This window comes from Castor canadensis, chromosome 8 (assembly GCF_047511655.1).
Source record: "Castor canadensis chromosome 8, mCasCan1.hap1v2, whole genome shotgun sequence".
In the NCBI taxonomy this organism is placed as follows: Eukaryota; Metazoa; Chordata; class Mammalia; order Rodentia; family Castoridae; genus Castor; species Castor canadensis.
In genome coordinates, this window is record NC_133393.1 from 24,556,825 (window position 1) to 24,579,174 (window position 22,350).

The following is a 22,350-nucleotide window of genomic DNA, read 5'->3' on the forward strand; positions in this document are numbered from 1 at the left end:
TCTTGTCTCCAAATTTTCTTTAGTCCTTTAGTCTTCTTTGAACTTGTCTTTTTCAAGTTACTCCCTACTGCCCAGCTGTACCAGACAGCTCATAGTGAGCATGTTACACCATCATGCTCGGGCAGTACAACGTGCAAACCTAATTTGATGCCTTTTTCTATAAAAGCATTTGGCGTGTAAATAAGTTGTATTTTAAGTGCATGCTAGGATGGAAAACACCATTTAATTTCAGCAACTGCAGAACACATGGTTTAGCGTAAGGAGCATACAATGGCACCTATGAAATTCAAGTTTGACCACACTAGAGCTGGTCTAAACAGGTCAAAGAGCCAACTCAATTGTGCTCAGACGGGAGGACAGCTGTAGTGACTTCCTTAGTTTGTTAATGGAAGCAGTGATGGCTGTAAATTTGTTACTCCCTCTGAGAATCCAGTTGATTCTGCTGCTTTTAACTAGTTTAGTGCTAGAACAATGTTGCAGAACATTCTAAGACCACTGGGTCATAAGCTTTGCAACCTCCACTGAACCCCAGCTGACCTCATTGACTGGCAGAAGCACCAGACTGCCCCAACTCAAATTCCCCAACCTACAAAACTTTAAAAGATCCAGTAAAATGGTTAAGTTTTGATGCAGTCTGTTAAAATAGCTCACTGGAATAAGCAGCTTGTTCTTACTTAAACACCACTATAGCTGTATCCCTTAACTCCATGCTGTAAAATACAATAGCTAACCAACCCATTCCCCAAAATCACTTTGGAATTTTTTTTCAATCCTTTTATTATTCTTTTTTAACAAACGGCCCCAGGGACAGGGGACCAGGGGAAGGGGGAGGAGGGGAAGTGAAGTCTCAGCCCCACAACCCCTCCCCACCCACCCCTTTCCCCCTTATATATTTATAATCTATATACAAGCCCCGGGGGGGGGGGGGGGGGGGGAGGGGCAAAGGGAACTCCCTCAGCGGGGTGGGGGCAATCCAGGCTCCTTGTCCCCTCGGGACCCAGGCTCTTCTGCCCTTCGGGAAGGCCCTTCTCGAGAAGGTGGCCCTGTCCGGTCCCAAGGCTTCGGCATCCATCGCAGGGCATCTGGTGGGGAGGCCTAAAGGACAAGGTACATGTGGAAAAGTCAGTGGTAGGTCAGAACTCTTGAATTTAGACTGAAGGCCACACAGATTTCTTCTTTACCTGCTGGTAGAGATCAATACGCTGAGTGCGGAATACTCCGCTGTACGTGGAAGGTGGGGCCTTGAGACGGGAATTGAGACCAGAGAAGGGCCTAATGGAGGAAGGAGGTTGCTTAAGGCAAGCCTAGGATCTACCCCCTGGACTCAAAGTAAGAAAGCCCTCATGGTTGGGGTGTCTCTATACCAATTTCGGTTTACCTTCCAACTGGGGGAGTACGTGATGACCCAGGTCCCCCAAGGTTGCCGCTTAACTTTCGATAATCCTGGAACGGCTTTAGTTCCACTGGGTGTAGCTGAGTAACAACAACAAAAATTCACAAACCTCCTCTCTCAACCCATTCATCCCCCACCACTGCCCCTCCCCCACACCCCCACAGGATCTCCCTACCTAGCCTAAGCTGGCCTTGGCTCTCGCCCTCCCTCAACCCATTCACCTGGAGATACAGAATCCTGGCCCTCTTTTTTTTTTTTTGGTGCTGGGTTTTGAATTTAGGGCTTATACCTAAGCCGCTCTGCCAGCCTTTTTTTGTGATGGGTTTTCAAGACAGGGTCTCATGAAACTATTTGCCTGGGTTGGCTTTGAACCATCATCCTCCTGATCTCTGCCTCCTGATTATCTAGCTAGGTTTACAGATGTGAGCCACCAGCACCCGGCCTGACCCTAACTTTTAAAAGAGTTCCCTAGCACCTCAGCTCTGTACTTTACCTCTGCTCGTCCCAAGTTAGGAGGGAAGGGCCTGGCAGGTGAAGGCAACACCCGAGCAGCAGGAGCAGGTGGGGGCCGCACAGCCAGGCTGGGGGGCTGCAGAGCAGGGCCCACAGGTAACAGAGAAAGGGGGGGTGGGGCAGGAGGTGGCGCTGGTGGCAGGGAACCAAAGTTCACCACAGGCAGTTGTGACTCTACCATGGGTAGAAGCATCTGTAACAAGAAAATCCAAGAGTGCACACTGAGGCAGGGAGGAATAAAAGGGGGTAGGGAAAATAAAAGCCAGAGACAGAACCCAGAAAATGAAGGAAAAATAAGAAAATACAAGGTACCTGCTGGGCAGGGGCCCCTGAAGGAAGGAAGCCACTTTGTCCACCAGGCTGCAGAGGAGTAGAATAAAAATCAGAAGGGGATGGCAGATCCTGGCGAACCTATTAGGGATTGAGGAGAGAACAGTCAACTTGACCCAAAGCATTCTTTCTCATCTCTAGCAGCTGCCCATTTCCAGTTACCTGAAGCAAGGGTGGGTCTGGCAAAGGGCTGGGGCAGAAAGCTGGAGAATAGAGGAAGGAAGGTGGAGGGTAGAGAACTCCTCCAGCTGGCATCTTCCCCAGCTCTGTGGCTTGCAGTGCTGAGAAATCCAGAAACTGGCCCTTGAGAGCTACCCCAGAAAGCAGGGCTGAGGGAGGTGCTGGGCCAGGGGGTAGATATAAGGGTTGTGACCTGAGAAGAAATTGGGAAAGGAGAGGTGTTAGGAAGTCAAATGTTACTCCTCTAGTATGAGCAATGCCTAAATCCACTAGCCTTTGATACCTTAAAACTGTCTTCCCCATTCTTTTCCCCTGAAACCTATCTCCACTTTCTCCTGAGTCCACAGGCATCTAGTTTTACCTGTAAGGGTGCAGTGAGGGTGTCCCAGGGCGGAAGCCTCCATTGTTTGGATGTAACTGAGAGTCAATGGCTCCTCCAGAGACCTGAAGAAAAGCAGGTTTGAAATAGCTCTAGTGTCCTCTAATCAAGAAAAGCTCACCTTGGGGCTAGAGATATAAACTCAGTGGTAAATTACATGCTTAGCATGCAGAAGCCCTAGCACCAATCCCTAGTACCAATGCTAAGGATGGTTGATCTTGTTAACTTGACTGGATTGAGAAGTATCTAAACAAGGAAAGCACACCTCAGGGTGTGCCTATGAAGATATTTCCAGAGAGTATTAGCTGCGGGAAGAGGGGAGAGACTGACTTCCTGAACACAAATGGCACCATCCCATAAGGTTGGAGCCCACATGGAATAAAAGGGGAAAAGGAAGAAAGCCTGCTAGCAAAGGCATTATTCTCTCTGCCTCCTGGCCATCATAAGGGAATTTGCTTTGTTCTAGCATGTTCTTCCCACTATGGTGAACTGAAACCATGAAAAATAAACACTCCTTCTCTTAAGTTGCTTCCCTGGGAATTTTGTCATAGTGGTGAAAAGTCTAACACACACTGCTACAAAAAAACGTAACTCACTTATTCTACTCACTGCAGTACAAAGAACAAAGATGGAATGAGAAAAAATAGAGTATCTCACATCTGTACAACTTAGGATTCGTTACAAGAGACAATAAACTAAAGAATGATTACTCATTCATTCAAGGGATGAAGAGAGGCTTACCTGTGAACCGGGAGGCCCAGGGCTGCCATAAAAAACCTCAGGGTACAAGCGCTGACTGGAGGAGCTGGGCTCTGGGCCACAGTGCCCAGAACCCAGGCTCTTGGATTGTGGCTCAGCTGAGGCAGAGGTACTGGGGAGCAACTCCCAGTCTCGGGATATGGGAATGGCCTGGGCATAAGATGATTTGTCAAGACAAACGTCTGACATCCTGGATGCCCAGGTCACTCCCACCAATCTTCACCAGAAATTCTCGACCTTCCCACCAAACTCACTCTCCACACACCTCAGTGACTGATGCCGTTAGTTCCTTCTCTGCTTTTAAACTGTCTCCTACTAGACGCGAGTCCTGTGACAGTGATATGGGAGAGATTGTCCCATGATTCAGGTATGTTCCACCTAATAGGCCTTCCCTTCTCACCACCCAATTGAAGATACCCATGCAGACCTTGTCACTAGTGCCAAATTGGACTGGGGGGCCAGGACGATGGGATGGTCGGAGAGGGCCTGGCTCTGTGCCTCGGTCTGTCCGCTGCGATCGTTCTGTGCCTATGGGGCCAGGGGGCAGAGGCTGCTCCCGGGGCAGCTCCTGGGTTGAAGAACACAGTAAAGTGGAGTTGGGAGGATGCCAAATCAGGGTATCCCCAAAACACAGAAGGAAGGGGAAAACAAAGGGAGGGCCAAAATAAGATTCATAAAAACATTCCCCTCATCTTTTCTTGGTCTTTTACCTTTCTGTCCCCTTCATGGGGGGCAGGTGGCCGTCTCCTAGGAGGTTCAGAGGGTTCAGAGCCAGGTAGACCCTCACCAGGAACAGCATTCAGGGGTGAGGGGCCTCCAGGCCGCTTGGGGGGTCCCTCTGCTGCCCCCTTGAGTCCTCCATCAGGGGAACTTCGCTGGCTGCAGGGACCTGATGACACCTGAGAATCCCCACTCAGGTCCACCCCACTGTCAGACTGACTCATCTGAGAGGAGTGGAGAAGGAGCTAGTTAAGTTGGGGTAGAAAGCATCCCAATACCTGACTGATGCACACATACTGACAAAAGGAGACGACCGTGTGAAAACAGCCCCAGACTTGACCCAAAACAAGTGGGAAAATATGGCCAGTGTTCAACAGAATTCCAATTTAGCTGCTCCCTCTCATCCTCACTCACCTCTGTGCCAGCCACATCCTCAAATGGACTGAGAGGCTCCATCCAGGGCTCCATGGAACCAGGCCGGTAACTCTTTCGGTTAGTGGCTAGAACATTGACCAGAATGGAGGCAATGAGAAATTTTTAAAAGCCATTTTACTCTAACCCTCCACCAGTTCTTCCCTCCACTTAGCTTTACTCACCAGTATGTAAACGATTCCAGATGTGGGGGGTTAGGGCTTCTGGGCCTGAATCTCTGGATTCTCCCTGAGGGTCTGGGACCTCAGGCTTAGAGCCCAAGAATCCAGAGCTAGGAGAAGGTGGCAGAGATTCCTAAAGATGAGAAAACCCAGAAGGGCAAAACATAAATTATATGGCAACTGGGAATACAGAAGCCGGGACAGAATGAGGTGTGGCTGCAACAAGTCAGACAGACATATGGGAGACAAGCAGTAATTACTAGTGAGAACTATGGGTGAGAACACAATGATGGGAAAAATAAAGAGTGGAGAAAACATAGCTAAGGAAAACCTTCAAAAGTAAGACACAATGAAGCCCAATCTCTAGCCCCATCCCTCACCTCCTGCAGCAGCTCCGGTTTTCGGGGAGGCCGCTCCCGCCGTTTGGGGGGGAAGGGATTAACCCCGGCAGAGTCCCGGGGAGTCCCGCCCACCCCCCTCACCATCGGCCCTGGCTCCTCGAAGTGGGGGTCTGGGGAAAAGGGGAAAACTGTCACCATCTACCTCACTTTCACCAACCCTAGTTCTTTTTCTTCCTACTCCACCTCCCAATCTTTCCAGTCCTGCTCTCTGCAGAAACCACCAGTAGGACACCCAGACTCTCCCCCATTACACCACTTGACCTTCTTTGGGGATAAAGGCATTCCCACCCTAGCCCCACCCTCACCTCCAGCTTACCAGAACTGATGCTGTTGTTGGCCCTCTGGGGGTCATATCGGTTTGGGGGTCGGGGGGAGGAGCCCTGTGGGGCTTGGGGAGTCCCAGGCTTGGGCCTTGGGTGCCCCCCTGGTGCAGTTACACTTCCTTGGCGGCTGCTAAGCTGGGCCAGAGCCTGTTGGATGCCAGCAGGGTTGCTGTGGATAACTTGGTCCAGGCGGAAGACAGCAGAACTGCTGGGGGGCGGGGGAGGCAGGGGAAGTCCCTGGGGACGCTCCTCTGGAGGACGGCTAAAGAAAGCAGAGCATCAGCTCCAGGGTTCGCTGAACTGTTACTCCCTCTTCCCTGTTAAAATCCATGTTTTTGACTCCTTCTAAGGATTCCTACTTGCACAGATTTGTAGAGTGAAAAGCAAGGAACAAGGAATACATGCATGGGTATGGTATGTTTACCAACTACTTTCCAGCTGCCTGGAAAGTGAGGGAGGGAATCCCAAAACCTTTCCAACAAGCCCATGTGCCCTAAGGTCACTGACTTCCCAGCCTTTCACCCCCCCCCACCCCGCCCCCTGATTTTTACCTGTATTCCTACTCACCTTCGGTTCTTGGGAGATGGCCAGCTCCTTTTGTCCCGTCCTGGGCCAGTCCTTCCCCCAGGACCCCCGCTACCACCTCCACTGCTGCCACCACCACCAGCCTTGCCCCCAGGGCCTGGGCGCCGGTTCTGTCGATCCATGCCCGGCCGCTGACTGGAGAAGCTCCGCTTACTTAAATCCTTGGCTCTCTGGCTCAGATCTCCACGTGACATGGCTGAAATGCCCAGTCCAGCTCCCCCTGTACTACCCCCAGTTCCCACAGCTTTAGGGGTCATTAGTGCTGGTGGGGGAGCCTCCTTGTCACCCCTTCGCTCACTAGCAAAGTCGCTGCTCTCTGATGCAGTCTCCCATTCCTCATTAGCTTGGTCTGAGTTCTGGTTTGACAGATCAGGAGACTTGGCAGCTGCCCTCCGAGGTGGAGGGGGTACTGTGACTGCTGTCAGGGATTCTTCAGGTCCAGGAATGGGGGCTGGAAGAGCTAGGGAAGAGGGCTTGCCCTCAGCCCCTCTAGCAGCATTTTCCCGCTCCTGTTTCAGCCTCCGGAAACGAGGGGGTTTGTCCTGTTGCTGAGCCCTCCCATGCCGCCTCCGTCGCGGTCGCTCTCCATCTTCCACACCTATGCCTATGTTACCTCCTCCACTGCCTCCCCGGGCCATTGGAGACAGAGGCCCTGGGATTAGCTTCTCTTTCAGAGGCTCCTTACTTGGGGGCAAAGAACAGGTTGTAGGTTTCTTTGGAACCAGGGACTTAGCTGGAGGGCTCCAGCCTGGGCAAACAGAAGGAGGGGGTCGCCCTCCCCCTCGGCCCCTGCGTGATGGCACCCCTCTTGGAGTGAAGACACGGCCACCCCGGGCAGTGGAGAAGCGGGCTGGAGCTGGTGAAGGCGGCGCCCCTGGTGGTGGGGGAGCAAGAGGGACCTGGGTGAGCACTCCTTCCTTGTGTGGGGGTGCCTCCTTGTCTGAAGGGGCCAGATCACTCTCATGGGTCTCACTGCCGGTTTCTGAGCCACGCTGCCGGCGCCGCTTCGGAATTTCTTCATACTCTGAACCCTCACTTCGTGTCTCACTGGCAGTACGGCCTCTGGAAGCAGGAGTGTGGCTTGGTCCCCCTGCCCCACCTCCTCGTCCATCATCTCCCCGGAACTCTCGGTAACTGCGGAACTCCCGGCTCCGGGCTCCACGACCCCGGCCCCCGTAGGTTCCCCGAAAACCCCTCCCTCTGGCAAAATACTCGCCTCGGCCCCGACCTCGGCAAGAGGTAGGGCCCACTCTTTCATAGGAATAGTCCCTCCGAAGCCTGGGGGCAGGGGAAAGATTCCCACCAGGTGCGACCTCCTTGGGACCCATCTTGCCCTTCGCTGTTTTAAGTGGGTCTGGCTTTGCGACCTTTGGGGTTTCATCCCCCTGTTCCAAGGGCTTAGGAGGCAGCTCTTCTACTTTTGCAGGTGGCGGTGGTTTCTTTATAGGCCCAGCCCTGCGAGGAGGGGCCCCTGGCTCCTCTGGAGGGATTCCACGACGACTGCTACCTGGACGAGGACCCCACCGGGTCTCAGTGCGGCTTTCTCTGCGTGGTGGCGGGGGGCCTTGGCCTCCACCTCCAACTCCACGGGCAGGCTTTCGGCCTGCTTCTGGACCTGTTAGCTGCGGAGTCTCCTCCTTGGGAGATTCCTTCTTGGGTGGTGGAGCTTGTATCTTGGCAGCCTCATCATTGCCTGGGGGCCAGGGGAGTGCACGGCCCCCTGGGGGAGGTGGTTCCTCCAGAGGGAAGCGAGGAATTGGGGGACCAGGGGCTCCATTCTCGGGAAAGCCTGGATAACTGGCCAGATAGGGTGGTGGTGGGGGTACTGGAGGTGTCTCACTCCTGAAGGAGACAGAAAAAAATGGAAGTATCTCAGGATGAGGAAAATGGGAACTGAGAGGGGAACATGTAATTCTAGACACTCCTTTTGGTCCATCCCTACTACTTTACCAATAATTCACAGTACTCTTCTCCTAGGCCTAGGCTCTTTTACTAATAGTAGCTCATCCATTTCTCATTACAAAGACTCACCTCATCCCCTTGTCCTCCTCATCTGCAGCCTGGCGCAGTGGTGAGGTTAGTGGGCGAGGGTCAGTGGGTGTGGTGGTAAAGACATCTCCTACCCAAGCCAACTTTGGATCCACTGGTGGGGTGCCTCGTTCCCGCAACATGGGGGGTGCATGACGCTCAAATGGCTCTGAGCTTGAGCCCCCGCTGTCTGAGCGCTCCCGGGGAACTAGGCCTAAAAAATGAGAGAAACAATCCTTGTGTCACAGGTCCTTCAGCCCTAAAAGCATCTCCCCAATCTAGCGTCTGTCACAGCACGTCCACCTCTCACTCCAAGTCTGGGCCTTGCTGCTCTTGTAAAACAGCCCTCAGCTTTCCTATCAATCAATCCACCCAAATAAACCCTGGCCAGTGAAGGACTAACACTGGCTGTTGGTTTATTTTCTCCTCAAGCCCATTTTCATTAGACTCTCAGCTGTACTAAGCACACACTCCACTCTGTTCACTTCTAATCTGTCATACCAGTCACGCTGAGACACCGACATCCACCTCCTAGGATTTGAGGTGCTCTACCTTCACATGGTCCCTTACCAGAGGGATGCACACCAGGAGGGTAGAAGTCCAAAGGGGGCCGGCCCTGGAGGAGCCGAGGGTCCACATAAGGAGGAATCATCATCCAGCGGGGATCAAAGTTCATTGGGGGCATGGGCGGGGGCCGGCCCAGAGCACCTGGATACAGGGCCTTGGGGGGTGGTGGAGGAGCCTGTGGAGCTGGCACAGCTCCCAGGGTCACAGGCTGTGGTGGTGAGGGGGGCACTGGGGCAGGAGGGGCAGAGCCCTGCTGATGCTGTTGCCACTGCTGCTGTTGTTGCTGCTTCAAGAGCTGCTCCTAAAGAACAAAAGACAAATTATCAAAGTCCTTACACAAGGAACCAGCACAAATGTGACAAAAAGAAAAAAAACCGGGCTAGATGAAAACAGTAGTGACACAACAGAGAAGTAGGCAAACACCCCCAGAAAATAACTTATAGATAGGATAAATAGTGAAGTCAGAGGGAAAAGCAGCCCTGAAGAGGTTAAACTTGGATCTCACCTGCTGCTGCCGCTGGAAACGAGGAGGCAATGACTTCTGATATTTAGGGTAGCCCAAGCCCTGGCTCAGAGGCTGCCGGGCAGGACCGACCCCATCACCCTTGGATTCCACCTTTGGGATTGGGGGTGTGGAAGGTGGAGGAACCTCTTCTTGTGGTTCTGGACCCTCTTTTGAAGGCAGTTGGGGTTCCACTGCATTGAAAACAGTGACCTAGTCCATCAAGACAGTCCATCAAGAACACCCCAGGAATTCTCTCACTGAAGTGTTGACTGAATACCCACTGTATTTAAGGCCTTCCTGTTAAAGACCTATAAAACCACTCTATGGCCTCAAGAGTCAACAGTGCTAGTATTAACTTCCAGAGAAACCCCCAAAACAATGCTTTCTTCCATCCTGCTCCACTCCAGGTCTATAGAAAATGGTTTTAGATCCCTCTTTCAGATACCCATACAAATAATGGACTATGGGGCTGAGGGTGTGGATTGCTGCTTAGCAAGCACTAGGCCATGAGTTCAAACCCCATTATCATCAAAATAAACAAACAAAACAGAACACCAAAAAACAAATGATGGACTATTTCCTTTCCACTGACAGGCCACCTCAACCACCCTGGACCCTCAAGCCAAGCAAGAGATCTAACACCTAGCAGTATCTATTCCCTTGTTCCATACCTGGACTGGCTTCAAAGCTGCCACTGCTGGTGCTACTGGTAGTGCCACCACCACTCACCAGAGTGGGAGCAGGAGCCACACCTGGACTGGGGGTGGACTGGACAGGAGTGGCCTGTGCTGGCTCTTCAGGTTCTTTTTCTGGTGTTGGGGCTGGTGCTGGCGGTGGAGCAGGAAGTGTGGGGAGTTCTTTGGGGACTGCAGATTGTGGGGCTGCAGGAGAGGCAGCAGGTGGGGCTGCAGGCTCTGCTTTGAGTCGCTTGTCAGGTGCCCCAAACTTTTCATCAAGCCTTTTGAGCTTCTCAGCACAAGCTGCCCGGCGCTCCTCCTGCATGCGCCGCTCCTCCTCTTCTCGCCGTCGCCGAGCCCGCTCCACCGCCAGGGAGATCTCAGACGAAGACTGCTTCCGTCGCTGCCGCCATGCCTCATCCTCATCTTCAGGTGCTGGGGGCTTACAGGGAGGACCCCCACGATCCTATCAGAGGGCAGAGCCGGCAGGCAACGAGTGTCAGTCCTTATGCTTTCTACCATCTTCACAGCTCAATCAACTGCCTCTAGTTACAGATTGCACCTTCCATCTGCCTCTAGCTACAGATGTTAAGACCAGGCCTCAGGACCGATGGCCTCTCTAAATTGAGACAAATTTCATCCTCACTTTTTTATTCCTTTCTTCCTTGTGTCCTTTAGAGACTTAAAACATTCCTAGCATCTCAATTTGTCTCCCTGACTCCCCTAATAGCAAAGATGTTTCCAAGCTTTTCAGAGATGCCCAACAGCCCTGCACTTCACAGAGCCCATTCTCAGCAACTCCCCTGTCCCCAGCTTCTGTACTATTGCTTCAGTTTCTCAGCTGACACTTCCCACAACTGACCCTCTCAACCTCTCATTGAAAATACTCACTGGGTAGTCCCCAGGGGGGCCCCAGTTCCCAGTAGGACCCCTGTGAGGCGGGGGTGGGGGAGGCTTTGGGGCAGGAGGCCCCTGCTCTGTCTCTGAAGGCCGAGAGGTCTCTGCCCAGGCTGTCTTGGGAGGGGGTGGTTCGCTGCCAGGAGAGGTGCCCTTTTTGCCATCTGCTTCAGGAGGTCGTTCCTCACCATCAGCTGAATGGGAATCCTTGCTGTGAGCAGAACAACAGTGGAATTAAATTCAGCTGTGACCCAGCTCCTCTAACTATATCATGAAAAAAACTGAGCCCTCTCCCCCATCTCTGCTGGCTTTAACTCACTGGCCCTCAGCTCCCTCCTCATCAGAGTCTCGCCCGTCTTCCTCATCGCTGAACTTGAGCTTTTCGGTGTAGTCGACCTCCTCATGAGCCCCTGAGGGGAAAAATGAAGAGTACCTAAGCATTCTTCTCTCTGATGTCAGATGTTTTCCCACAACACAGTAAGCGGTCTGGAAGTACATGGCATACACTATCAATGCCAAGCCGACCCCCTCCCCCTAAAATCTAGGTCCACCAACTATAAGCCTTGTCATTCTCACTTCTCTCAGTCCGTTGCCAGGATTTGGTTTTCCTCTATGTATCTCCCATACCCTTTAATGTCTGCTTTTCTCTCACATGACCCCATTACTTTTCCTAATCAGATCCAAATGTTTGAACCTTAACATTCACTCACCTGCCCAACCATCATCATTCTCCTGGTCCAACTGGTCAAACTCTTTGAGATTATCCTCTTTGAGAATAGAAGGCCGACCCACAGGCTCCACAAGGCGCATCGGTGGCCCTGAGCCCCGGGGGGCCGTCACACGCGGGAAACGGCTGAGTATGGGAAGTGAAGATGACATGTTGTGTAATCATACGCAAGACTAGGACTCCTGGCTGGAAAACCATCTCCTCCCCCATAGGTTTACCCTGCCTCCAACCACAAACCCAGACCTGGATGGCTCACCTGGGCCCATCAGGAGTGGGGTATCGGTAAGGCCCCTGGGGTCCATAGGGCGGAGGGAACGGGAGATATGGGGGATACATCTGTAAAAGGGCCCAAAAGTAGCTGCTTAGAGGGTCAAATAGCCTGTCAACTCTTTAAATCTGCTATCATCCTCCCACCCGTTTATTCAGTGCCTACTTTTTCATTGTGCCCTTCAAAGATTTAACACTTTAGCTTCCAGGGCTACCACTCCAAAATAAGATATCCGAACTCACAAAGGGCGGCATCATTCCGCGATAGGGAGGGAACTGGGGTGGGCCTGACGGCTGTAGACCCCCCCGGGGATCATGACCATGATGAAGTTTGGAGTCCGGGCCCTCCAGTTCATCAGGGCCACGCCCACCTCCATCCCTCCAAGTTGTAGAATCTATATTTTGGAAAAAAAAGTTGGGGGAGGGAGGGAGAGAGAATTAATGATATCTGGGGGGCAAGTGAACACAAGTGAAAATGATGGGGAGGAAAGTGGTTAGGCCAACACAGCCACTCACTTTGGGGGCGGAGGCTTGGTCCGGGCCCAGACGACTGTTCGGCAGACTCCCTTTCCTTGGCAGCTTTGTCCTGGTCGCCAGCTGCCTGCAGGGTCGGAAATTCCTCTCGAGAGAATCGCGATAGTAGGCTTGATGCCCTTCCACCTGTTCAAACAAGGGTACAGGAGACCCTTGGTACATTTACTGAGGATGCACCATAAAAACAAAAGGTACCAAATCATCAAGTTCTTGCCTTCAAGGGCAGTTCTGGGACCCCTCCACCTCCTAAGACTACAACTTAAACTTGGTCATGTGCCAACGAAAATGAATTATGGGGGTCAAGATTTAGCCAAAAGTTCAAAGACACTTTACTGATGGTAAAGTGCCTAGACACAGTTTCCCAACCAGCCCTGCACTCACCATCTCCATGGGCTCCATGGGTGACACTGGCTTGTGCCCAGGACTTTACCCCGCTTGGAACCGAAGGAGTGTTCTGGGGTAATAGAGAGATAATATATAGTGGTGCAGGTGGAAAAGCTATGTCATTCCCCACCCCCCAACCCCTCCAGTTCTGCAGGTACCTCGGGGGCTGTTGGGGGTCGTTTCGGCTGGTTGGAGGCAGGCGTCTGTGAAGCCGGCAGTGGCTGCGATTCCGGCGGCTGAGTGGTTGAGGCATCGGAACTGAGTGGATGGTAGAATGGGAAGCTTATTCAAAGCCTGATATGCCTACCCTCGTTCTCCAGCTGGTGCCAAGGAGAGACTAAACCTAAGGCCATCACTACCATCTACAAATACAGGACAAAATAATTTTGTTGCCCTGTATAAGATATTGTGTCTTTTCATGCTTTCTCGCCATCTGACAGAAACCTAAAGGGATCAGAAATCATCTAACAGAAAACCTGGTATAGGCTGGGCTCAATTCACCCTCAAGTTTGAAGTTAATATCCTTATCACTATAAGTCTCCCAAGTCTCTATCTACCTCTTGGGGTCGGACTGCTCCTGTTTGCTTGCCCATCCTGTTCCGTCTTTCGGCACTAGTGAGACATTGGGGTCATTGCCTTTGTTCTCGGCTTTCAGGCTTGGAAGGTTGGCTGGGGGTGGCATACGCCGGGCAATAGCAACTTTTCCGAGACTCTGCAGGCCATGACGAGGGGCAACTGAAGAAAAGGTGGAGAGAGAGTCAAAAATGCCTCACATGGGAGACCTGACAATCTCCTACCCCAGGTCCCATTTAGACATTCTCAGTATCCTATTACCCACTTACTCTTATATTTCTCTTAGTAGCCAGCCCTTTCCTTGATAATTTCCTTCTGAAATCCCTACTGGGAAGGCTGAGACGTTATCATTGCATCTATGTGGTATGGTTGATCGTGAGCCTGCGGGGAGCAAGCTGGCCCCAGATTTCTCCAAATCCACATTTCTTTGCCTCCAATTCTTACGTGTCCAAAGACAGGGAACCAAAGACACGCCTTTGTAGGAGGGTAACTAGTGTTCACCTAGAGGCCAACTCCCCCTTCAAGACTCAAGGTAAAACTGGAGGTCTCCAGTGTTCCTCTGGTCTTTTGCTATCTTTACTATAGTGGCTTATTCCTCCTTCAAAGAGTTCTAAAGCCTATGTCCCAGACATGCCTAGCCTCGGACCATTAGAAACATCATCTTGTAGGACCCTCACCAGCGGGTTTCTGGATCTCTAAGGACTTGCCCTTATACGTATCAAACAGGTTGAGCGAGGAATACTTCTTTCCATCCTTCCCCTTGGCAGTCGGCCCCGAGCGATCGGACATTGCGCTGGAAGCTCATTGAGTATGTTGGGTCCTGCAGGCACCTCCCCCAAAACGTGCCGGAGCCTGTGGGCCAGACAATTGGTATCTTAGTCTCTGCCCCCTTTGAAGAAGATAACAAAAGCCCAGAAACTCCATTTCATTCTCATTAGGGAATGAGATTTGCAGCCTTTTAGTCTTTTCCCTCTAGCCTTTGTAAACTCCCCAGTTCCTTCAAAGCAACTACAAGACTAGAGGTGTGGCTCAAGCAGTATAGTACCTCTGCAAACGTGAAGGCCTGAGTTCAAACCCCAGTCCCACCAAAAAAAAAAAAAAAAAAAAGTCTCAGCTCTCACTGCCCAAGGAAAACCAAATAAAAATCTAGAACCCTCCTAGTGTAAACGCCCCTGCCCTTTGTGCCATTCTAAAAATGGTAACAGCCTCTTCATTATCCCCCGATGTAATCATCTCTTTTCTCTCCATCAAAATCATTTTGAAGACCTACAATAAAACGGGACAAGCAAATTCAAGCACCAAAGAAAAGCAGAAAGTGGCATACAACTCCACTGCACAAGAACACTTCAGACGTCCAACTTATTAGACACTAGCTCCCTAATCATGCCCCAGGGCCTGGTGTCCAGGCTCCATTCCCAAGAGCCTTAAGTCCCATCTGGGAAGGTTTGAAGCAAGATATGCTAGGAGTTTAAGGCTTTTATACATTTGCTCTGCCGGACTGGGAGCTTATCACCAGAAAAAAATACTAGTGGTTTTTAGCTTCCCTTAGGTACAACTGAGAAAAACAAAATATTATGGAGCCACCTTGAGATCCCCTGTAACCGGGACCATACACAATCCAGACCAACTTCATTTTCTTATACTCACTAAAAATGTCCATCAGTCTTTTCTTTCCTTGATGGCTCCTGTCCCCCAAGCAAACTAAACTCTCCATTCTCAATCCCTTCTAGAGTGATCAGGCATTCACTGGTGGGTAGAAACAGTGAAAGGAAACAGGAGATGGAAGAAAGCAGACAGGTCCAGGATGAAAGCCAAAATTGGGGAGAGAGAGAACTTTATGACAGGCGAGAGATGGGAGTTGCTGTGTAGGTACTTAAGAAAGCCAATCGGAAAATAAATATACGACGGAAAAAGGAACAGAAAAACCCTACAGTGAATAAACTAAGGCTAAATAAAAGAAAATTAACATGAAAGCAGGTGGAAAATAATACATGGAAGCGGTAACGGCAAAAGATGCTAAGAAAGTAAAGTAGCAGTGTCAAGAGACCCAGGAAAAAAAAGGGTAGCGGGAAAAGAAGGAAAAGGGCGAATAGGAAAAATGGGAAAAAACAGAGGACTGGGAAACAGAAGGCAAAAATGTGGGATAAAAGCAGGGTTCGAGAAGAGGAGTGATTCGATGCAGAGAAGACCCAAGAAAGGGGTACCATAACGTGGGGTGATGGGAAGGGATTAATAATATACAAGACCCTTCAAGAAGAGGTCAGTCAGGCGCGGCCCACCCCAGGACGACGAGGGGGCCAATAGATGGGGTGAGGGGCCAAAAGCAGAGCGAGGAGTGGGGAGTTACCGGCCCATGAGCCGGGTCGCTCCCTGAGCGCAGCACTATGGGTGGGAAGGAGCAGGTTGCAGACCCAAAGAAGAGCGGGTCCCCGGGTAGAGGTATCAGAGGGGGAGGGGCAGGCAGGGCCGGCAGCAGGAGGACAAAATGGCGGCGGCTAATGGCAGCTTCTCCTCCCCCCGGCCCGCCACCGCCGCCGCTGTCGCCGCCGTCGCCGCTCCCGCGCCGGAAAAGGGCGTCAACGCTCAGCTTGCTCAGACTCACCTGGCCGGGTGCGCGGGGGTCCGGGACCGGAGCTTAGGGGTTCCCCGGGGCGGATGGCGGTGGGGCGGGGGCGGATGGCGGCGGATGGCGCCGGGTTCGGCTCCTCCCGTCTCCCTCGCTCACTCCGCGCTGGGCTCCGACTAACGGCCCATCCGGGCAACCGCCGCCCCCGGGAGCACCCCCCCCACCTCCCTCCGCTGCTGGACACGCCTCCTTATTTGCATAAAGGGCGGGGCCCTTTCTATCCTATCCCTCTTTACTTCCAGGCTGTGCAAAACACAAATAAAAAGACAGGGTGCTGAGCTTTCAGACGTTATTTGCATAAAGAGGAGGGACTTACAGACGCTAGGACTCCGGTTGGCTGAGAAAGTGGGCCCCCGACGTCGGCCGTTGAGACGTGTACAGGGGGCGGGAATGCGGCGCCGGCCGGCCAGGCGGTTGGGGCGCAGAATTTACACGACAAATGGTGGGAGAAAAGGGAGGAGCGTGCGTCGTGCGTCCTTGGCAAGATGGGAGCGGAGAGACGTAGGGACGCTGAAAGTGCAAGGAAACGAGGCAAAACCGTTGGTGCTTTGAGCAGATGAGACGGAGACGTGGGGGAACGGAAGGAATTAGCTAGCGGAAGGCGGAGTTTACGTAGACCAGAGAAGAGCCCCAAGTCACGCGTCCTTTCGCGAGAGGTGAAGGCATCAGAGAGGCGGGGCCTTCCATTTATTAAATCACGTCATGCAAATAGGCTGGATAGGCCAATCCAAGGGTCCAGAGGAGTGTATCATCGACTCTCTCAGTGTAGTCATTCTTTGGGTAGTTCTATTTATTTGCATAATATATGCAAATAATTTGAACAAAGGCTAGAAACGACCAACTCATCAAAATATCGGCAACTAATAGCTAAGACATTTAACTTTATACCAATAATTTTCATGAAGAGATTCTTATTTTGTATTATTGGCAATTTGTATTCTCTTCGAAAAATTAAACCCACTATTTCCCCTCTTTTGTCTGTTAGTACTTGACTGTAGATCTCATCATCCCTACTACCAGTCATTCAGCCTAGGGAGGTTTAGAAGTGCTTCTAGAAAAACTCGTATTAAGAGATACGAAGAACTAGCTAGAACTTAGCCAATTTTGAGGAGAGGGTGCACATCTCAGGTGCAGTGAGCAAATAAGTGGTGGCATGGGTTTGCCTAGCTGGCATAGCTAAATTATCCTATTGGGACTGTCCTCCAATAGGGTCAACGAAGACAGAAAAGTTAGCAGGACACAGTTAAGAATTTTAGCCTTGGTGAATGTCTCTAATTAGGTTCAGGTGACTGCAGAACCTGGAAAAGCTGTTACTAGTATTGGTGCATAACATATTGCTATTATTGGTTTTATATAAATATACATATCTTTAACTTGAATTTTTTGAAGCTTTAGCTATGCTGTCAAGTATTCCAGTTTACCGCGTTGGCGTTTTGTAAAAATTAATAGCCAAATCAGTCTAGAAACGTTAAACTTATTTTTTCCCATTTGTACAGGAATAACACACCGTATTAAATATAGGTCTTATCTGTGTGGTTTTAATTACAGAAACTAATAAAGTATTCACTAAATTTTAAAAGAATTTTAATCTTGATTAGTGGTAAGCACTTGTTAGTGGTAAGCATGGTTTAGCATATACACAAGGCTCTGAGTTCAATCCCCAGCACCAAATAAATACAATTTTAACCTAAGGCTCATTAAAATTTAAGATGACTTCAGTTTTCATACATCATTTTATTTATTTATTTATTTCTCATACTGGGGGTTGAACCCAAGGCCTTTGACATGCTAAGCAAGTTACCACTTGAGCCACACCCCCAGCCTAAGATGACTTCAGTTTTCAAACTTTCAAAATTCTCTGTCCTCTTTTCCATGAACTTTTTTTTTTTTTGGCAGTATTGGGGTTTTGTTGTCTTTTTCCAGGCCAGCTATTACATCATTTTGCTCCCCTTTGCAGTAATCAACCTTCCTTCCTTCCTCCCTCCCTGCTTCCTTCCCTCCTTCCTTCCTTGGAGGCACTATCCATTACCACTTCTCCAATTCCTCTCTCTGTCTCCCTCCCTTGTATTTGCTTTTTTGTTCTTTTTGGTGGTTCTGGGGGATTGAACTCAAAGCCTCACACTTGCTAGGCAGGCACTCTATCACTTGAGCCATGCCTCCAGCCTTTTTTGCTTTAGTTATTTTGAGATAGGGTTTTGCATTTTTGCTGGGGCTACCCTGGACCATGATCCTTTAATTTATGTTTCCTGTGTAGCTGGAATGACAGGTGCCATGCCACCACACCCAACTCAGTTGAGATAAGGTCTCACTGGGCAAGTGCCCAGGCTGGCCTGGAAACTTCTCTTGAGTAGTTGGAATTATAGGCATGAGTCTGTAACCTCTCTTAAACCCACTCCAGTGAAGCCTTTACCCCACCCTCTACCAAAAATGGGCCTGGCAAGAACATCCACTCTCATGGTTTAAAAAATAAAATTATGCAATGATGGCTCCCAAATGTGCATCTTCATCACAGACCTCTCTCTCAAACTCTACTTGTATTTAAGCAATGTATTTGACGCCTACTTTTAGATATCTAATAGGTCATTTCAAATTCAGTGTAGCCAAATAAAACTGAACATTTCATCTCCAGGACTTCAAGACCTTTTTATATACAACTTCCATGTCATCCGATGGCAATTTAAAAAATCCCATTTAAATCCAGGCCTGGTGGTGCATAGCTGTAATCCCAGCACTCTGACTAGAGGCAGGAGGATTGCAAATTCGAGGGGAGCCTGAGCTACATAATAAGACCCTGTCTCAAAAAAGCCAAAACCTAGCTGGGTACCTGTGACTCATGGCTGTAATTCTACTCAGGAAGCAAAGATCAGTAGTATCACGCTCAAAGCCAGCCCCAGGCAAATAGTTCATGAGACCCTATCTCGAAAACACCCAACATAAAATAGTAGGTGGAGTGTCTCAAGTGGTAGAGCACCTGCCTAGCAAGCATGAAGCCCTCAGTTCAAACCTCAGTACCGTCAAAAAAAAAGCCAAAACAAAAAATCTGGGACTGAGGGCATGGTTCAAGTGGTAGAGTGCCTGCCTAGGAAGCAAGAGGTTCTGAGTTCAAACCCCAGCAAAAAAAAGCCAGAACCAACCAAACAAATAAATAGTCTGGGACTGAGGGCATGGCTCAAGTGGTGGAGTGCCTGCCTAGCAAGTTTGAGGCCCTACATTCAAACGCCAGTACCAAATAAATAAATGATAAATTAGTAGAGTGCCTGCTCAGCCAAGTGTGAGGCTCTGATTTCAAATCCCAGCACACCAAAAAAATAAAATAAAATAAGGGGGGAAAAATAAATATATAAATAAATACAATTAAATCAAAATCTCAGAACATTAATTGAGTATTCTCCCCTTTCTTTTTTGGGGGGGATGGTGGGGGCAAGACTGAGGTCATTTGAATTCAGGGCCTAGTGCTTGCTAGGCAGGCACTCTACCCTTAAACCATGCTCCCAAACTTCACTCCTCACTTTCCATCAGACAGGAAATTCTATCTTGAGAAAATATCCAGGGTCCAATCACTTTACTTCTGTCACCTCCACCTTGATCTGAGGCATCATCATTTCTCACCAGGGTTAGATAACAGCCTCCTAACTGGCCTCCTGGAGTCTGCCCCCACTTGGCCAGTCAACACAGCCACCAGAATGAGCTTCTCTCGAAGAAAGCCTGTTCAAAGTCCTGCAACAGAGCCCTGTTTCTTTCAGAATAAAAGCCAGAATCCTTACTGTAGCCTACAAGATCCTAGATGGGCTGGGCCTCTACTGTCTCTGATTTTATGGCTTTCTCTACGTGCAACCAGGTACTACCAAATATGTCTCTGGAGCTTTTCTGCTACCTTTTGCTCTGTTCATTTGACCCTTCCCCCAGAAACCCAATGACTCACCCTTTCTCCTTCCTTGAAGTTTTTGCTCAATGTTCATCACCTAAGTAGTGAGGCCTATCCTTATTACCCATTCTAACCTTCCTTCCTCCCTCCCTCCCTTCTTCCCTCCCTCCTTTCTTCCCTCCCTCCCTTCTTTCCTTCCCTTTCATTTTTTCGAGAAAGTCTTGCTATCTTGCCCAGGCTTGCCTGAAACTTGCTGCCGCTTGCCTCAGCCATCCAAGTGCTAAGATTACAGGCGTGTTCCACCACACCTGGTCCCATCTCAAATTTTAATCTCCTTTATCCCAAATCTAGGTACTCCTTTAACCTGCTGTACTTTCTCCTGTTTTCATACAACTTCTCATACACATTTTATTTATTTCTTCTTCTTCTTTTTTGGCGGTACTGGAGTTTGAACTAAGGGCCTAAGAGCCACTCCACCAGCCCTTTTTTTTGTGATGGGCTTTTTCAAGATAGGGTCTCATGAACTACTTACCCAGGCTGGCTTTAAACTGTATTCCTCCTGATCTCTGCCTCCTGAGTAGCTAGAATTATAGGTGAAAGCCACTAGTGCCCAGCTATTTCCTCTTACTATTTTTGTTTATTTTGGACACAGGCTGTGTAGCCCAGGTTGGCCTTGAACTCAAGATCCCCCTGCCTCAGTCTTTCCAGTGCTGGGATTACAGGCATGAACCACTATACCCAGTCCTATTATTTATATTTATTCTCTCTCCCTCTCTCTCTCTCTGCTACAGATCAAACCTAGGCTCTCATACATGCTTAGCAAGTGTTCTATTCCTTAGCTAAATCCCCAGTGCCCATAACAAATTTTAAATTCTGTTTATTGTTCATTGACAGTTCTCATCCTCTACCAGCTTCCAAAGTAGAATGAAAACTTTGTGAAGTTAGTAATCACCATTTTGTTCACTCTTACATCTCAATCACCTAGAATACGTACTGGCACATAGTTGATGCCCAATAAAGGATTTAAAAAACTTTTAGGGGCTGGGATGTAGCTCAGTGGCTAAGTGTTTGCCTAGCATGCATGAGGCCCTGGGTTCAATCTCCAGTACTGCAAAAAAAGTCACTGTGAATTACAGCACACACATACACAAAACATACAGTTTGATAATTTTTCACAAACTGAGCAGAACATGTGACCAAAAACAGAACCTTAACTAGCACCCCAGAAGCTGCTTTGGGCTTCTGTTATTCACTGCCCCCCAAGTCTAACTAGTATCCCAACTCCTTATACTTTATACAAATGAATCATAAAAGTAAGGATCCTTTTGTGTCCTCTTTTGCTCAACATTATATTTATGAGATGTATATCTGTTGTGTGTAGTTACAGTTTACTAATTCTTGTTGCTGGATAATGATAGTCTATTGTGTGAATATAACCCAATTTATCCTGACTGAATGAATTATTTAAGCCCAGGTCCTTTCTACCCTTCTTGGTGTCATCAGGATTGTTGTAAGGATTTTATGAATTAATACATGGAAAGCATTTAGACTAGTGTCCAGTTCATAGCTGGTCCTCTATAAAGATTAGCTATTAATTTCATTATATCTATATACCTTATTAACTTATTCAAGAATTTAGATCAGTAGATTCAGATTGTTGAGCATGATTTCTTCCTCATCTGAAATTTTATACAGTTTCTGTATCTATCTATCTATCTATTATATATATATATATATATATATAATCACCACCCAGAATGCCTCCCTGGTTTCTCCATTCATTCAACCACAGTTTGAAGCCAGCCCCAGGAAAATAGTTCTTGAAACCCTATCTTGAAAAAAACCCATCACGAAAAAGCCTGGTGGAAGAGTGCTTGTCTAGCAAGCATAAGGCCCTGAGTTCAAACCCCAGTGCTGCAAAAAAAAGAAAGAAAGAAAAAAAAAGTCTCAGAAAGGCTGAATGATTTGTCAGTTTGTCAAGGTCATAGTGTTTACAGTGGTAAATAATGTTGTCTCAAGATAATCCTCACTTTTTGTGGAAGTGTCCATGGCCTGTACTAAATGTACAGATTAAAAAAAAAAACTTGGGGGCAGGGGGGAGAAATGAACCAAGCCTTGTATGCACATATGAATAATAAAAGAAAAATGAAAAAAAAAAGAATCATTACTAGAAGGAGAACACACATTTCAAGTACTTTTGGTACATAAATTAAAATATTTATCTAGTGGGGCTTAAACACTGTATTGGCACTTTTTTAAAATAAAGTACTTGGTTCCAGTAGTGACCTAAAAATAAATAAATAAAACTAAAAAAAAACTTAACCTTATTTCCTTCAGGCTGAGGCTTGTCTTGTACATCTGGAATCTTCCTTGGTGCACAGAGCCACCTGCTGTAGTAGATACACTACAAAATTGACAATGGATTGCTTACTTGAGCAAATCCTTGCTGTTCTTTCCTCAAAGACACCCCCTTCCTCCCAAATCCAGGAGGAAAAAAAATCTCCCAAATAAAAACCAAGATGAC

The 22,350-nt window shown here is 49.0% G+C and overlaps 1 protein-coding gene and 1 non-coding gene across 3 annotated transcripts; both read right to left on the minus strand.

The window, feature by feature from the left end:
- Positions 1-925: 925 nt before the first annotated feature.
- Prrc2a (proline rich coiled-coil 2A) lies at positions 926-16,128 on the minus strand. 2 transcript variants are annotated; one of them, XM_074082547.1, is made up of 31 exons: positions 15,938-16,128; positions 14,013-14,187; positions 13,320-13,497; positions 12,921-13,020; positions 12,760-12,832; positions 12,361-12,504; positions 12,088-12,239; positions 11,834-11,913; positions 11,561-11,703; positions 11,170-11,260; positions 10,845-11,061; positions 9,948-10,419; positions 9,277-9,467; positions 8,775-9,072; positions 8,208-8,418; positions 6,159-8,018; positions 5,585-5,853; positions 5,248-5,378; positions 4,871-5,000; positions 4,689-4,774; positions 4,265-4,498; positions 3,982-4,122; positions 3,820-3,882; positions 3,537-3,704; positions 2,778-2,860; positions 2,399-2,609; positions 2,219-2,266; positions 1,887-2,099; positions 1,379-1,473; positions 1,182-1,272; positions 926-1,095 (listed from the first exon to the last, which is right to left on the minus strand). In XM_074082547.1, the coding sequence occupies exons 2-31, from the start codon at positions 14,122-14,124 to the stop codon at positions 955-957; spliced, it is 6,426 nt and encodes a 2,141-aa protein (XP_073938648.1). In that variant the 5' UTR covers positions 14,125-14,187; positions 15,938-16,128; the 3' UTR covers positions 926-954. The 2 variants fall into 2 exon arrangements, with proteins under 2 accessions (XP_073938648.1, XP_073938647.1); XM_074082546.1 differs by having other exon boundaries at positions 2,219-2,317.
- Positions 13,692-13,822, minus strand: LOC141410605 (small nucleolar RNA SNORA38). Its single transcript, XR_012435441.1, has one exon. It is a non-coding gene; the product is annotated as a small nucleolar RNA SNORA38 (small nucleolar RNA).
- Positions 16,129-22,350: the final 6,222 nt, after the last annotated feature.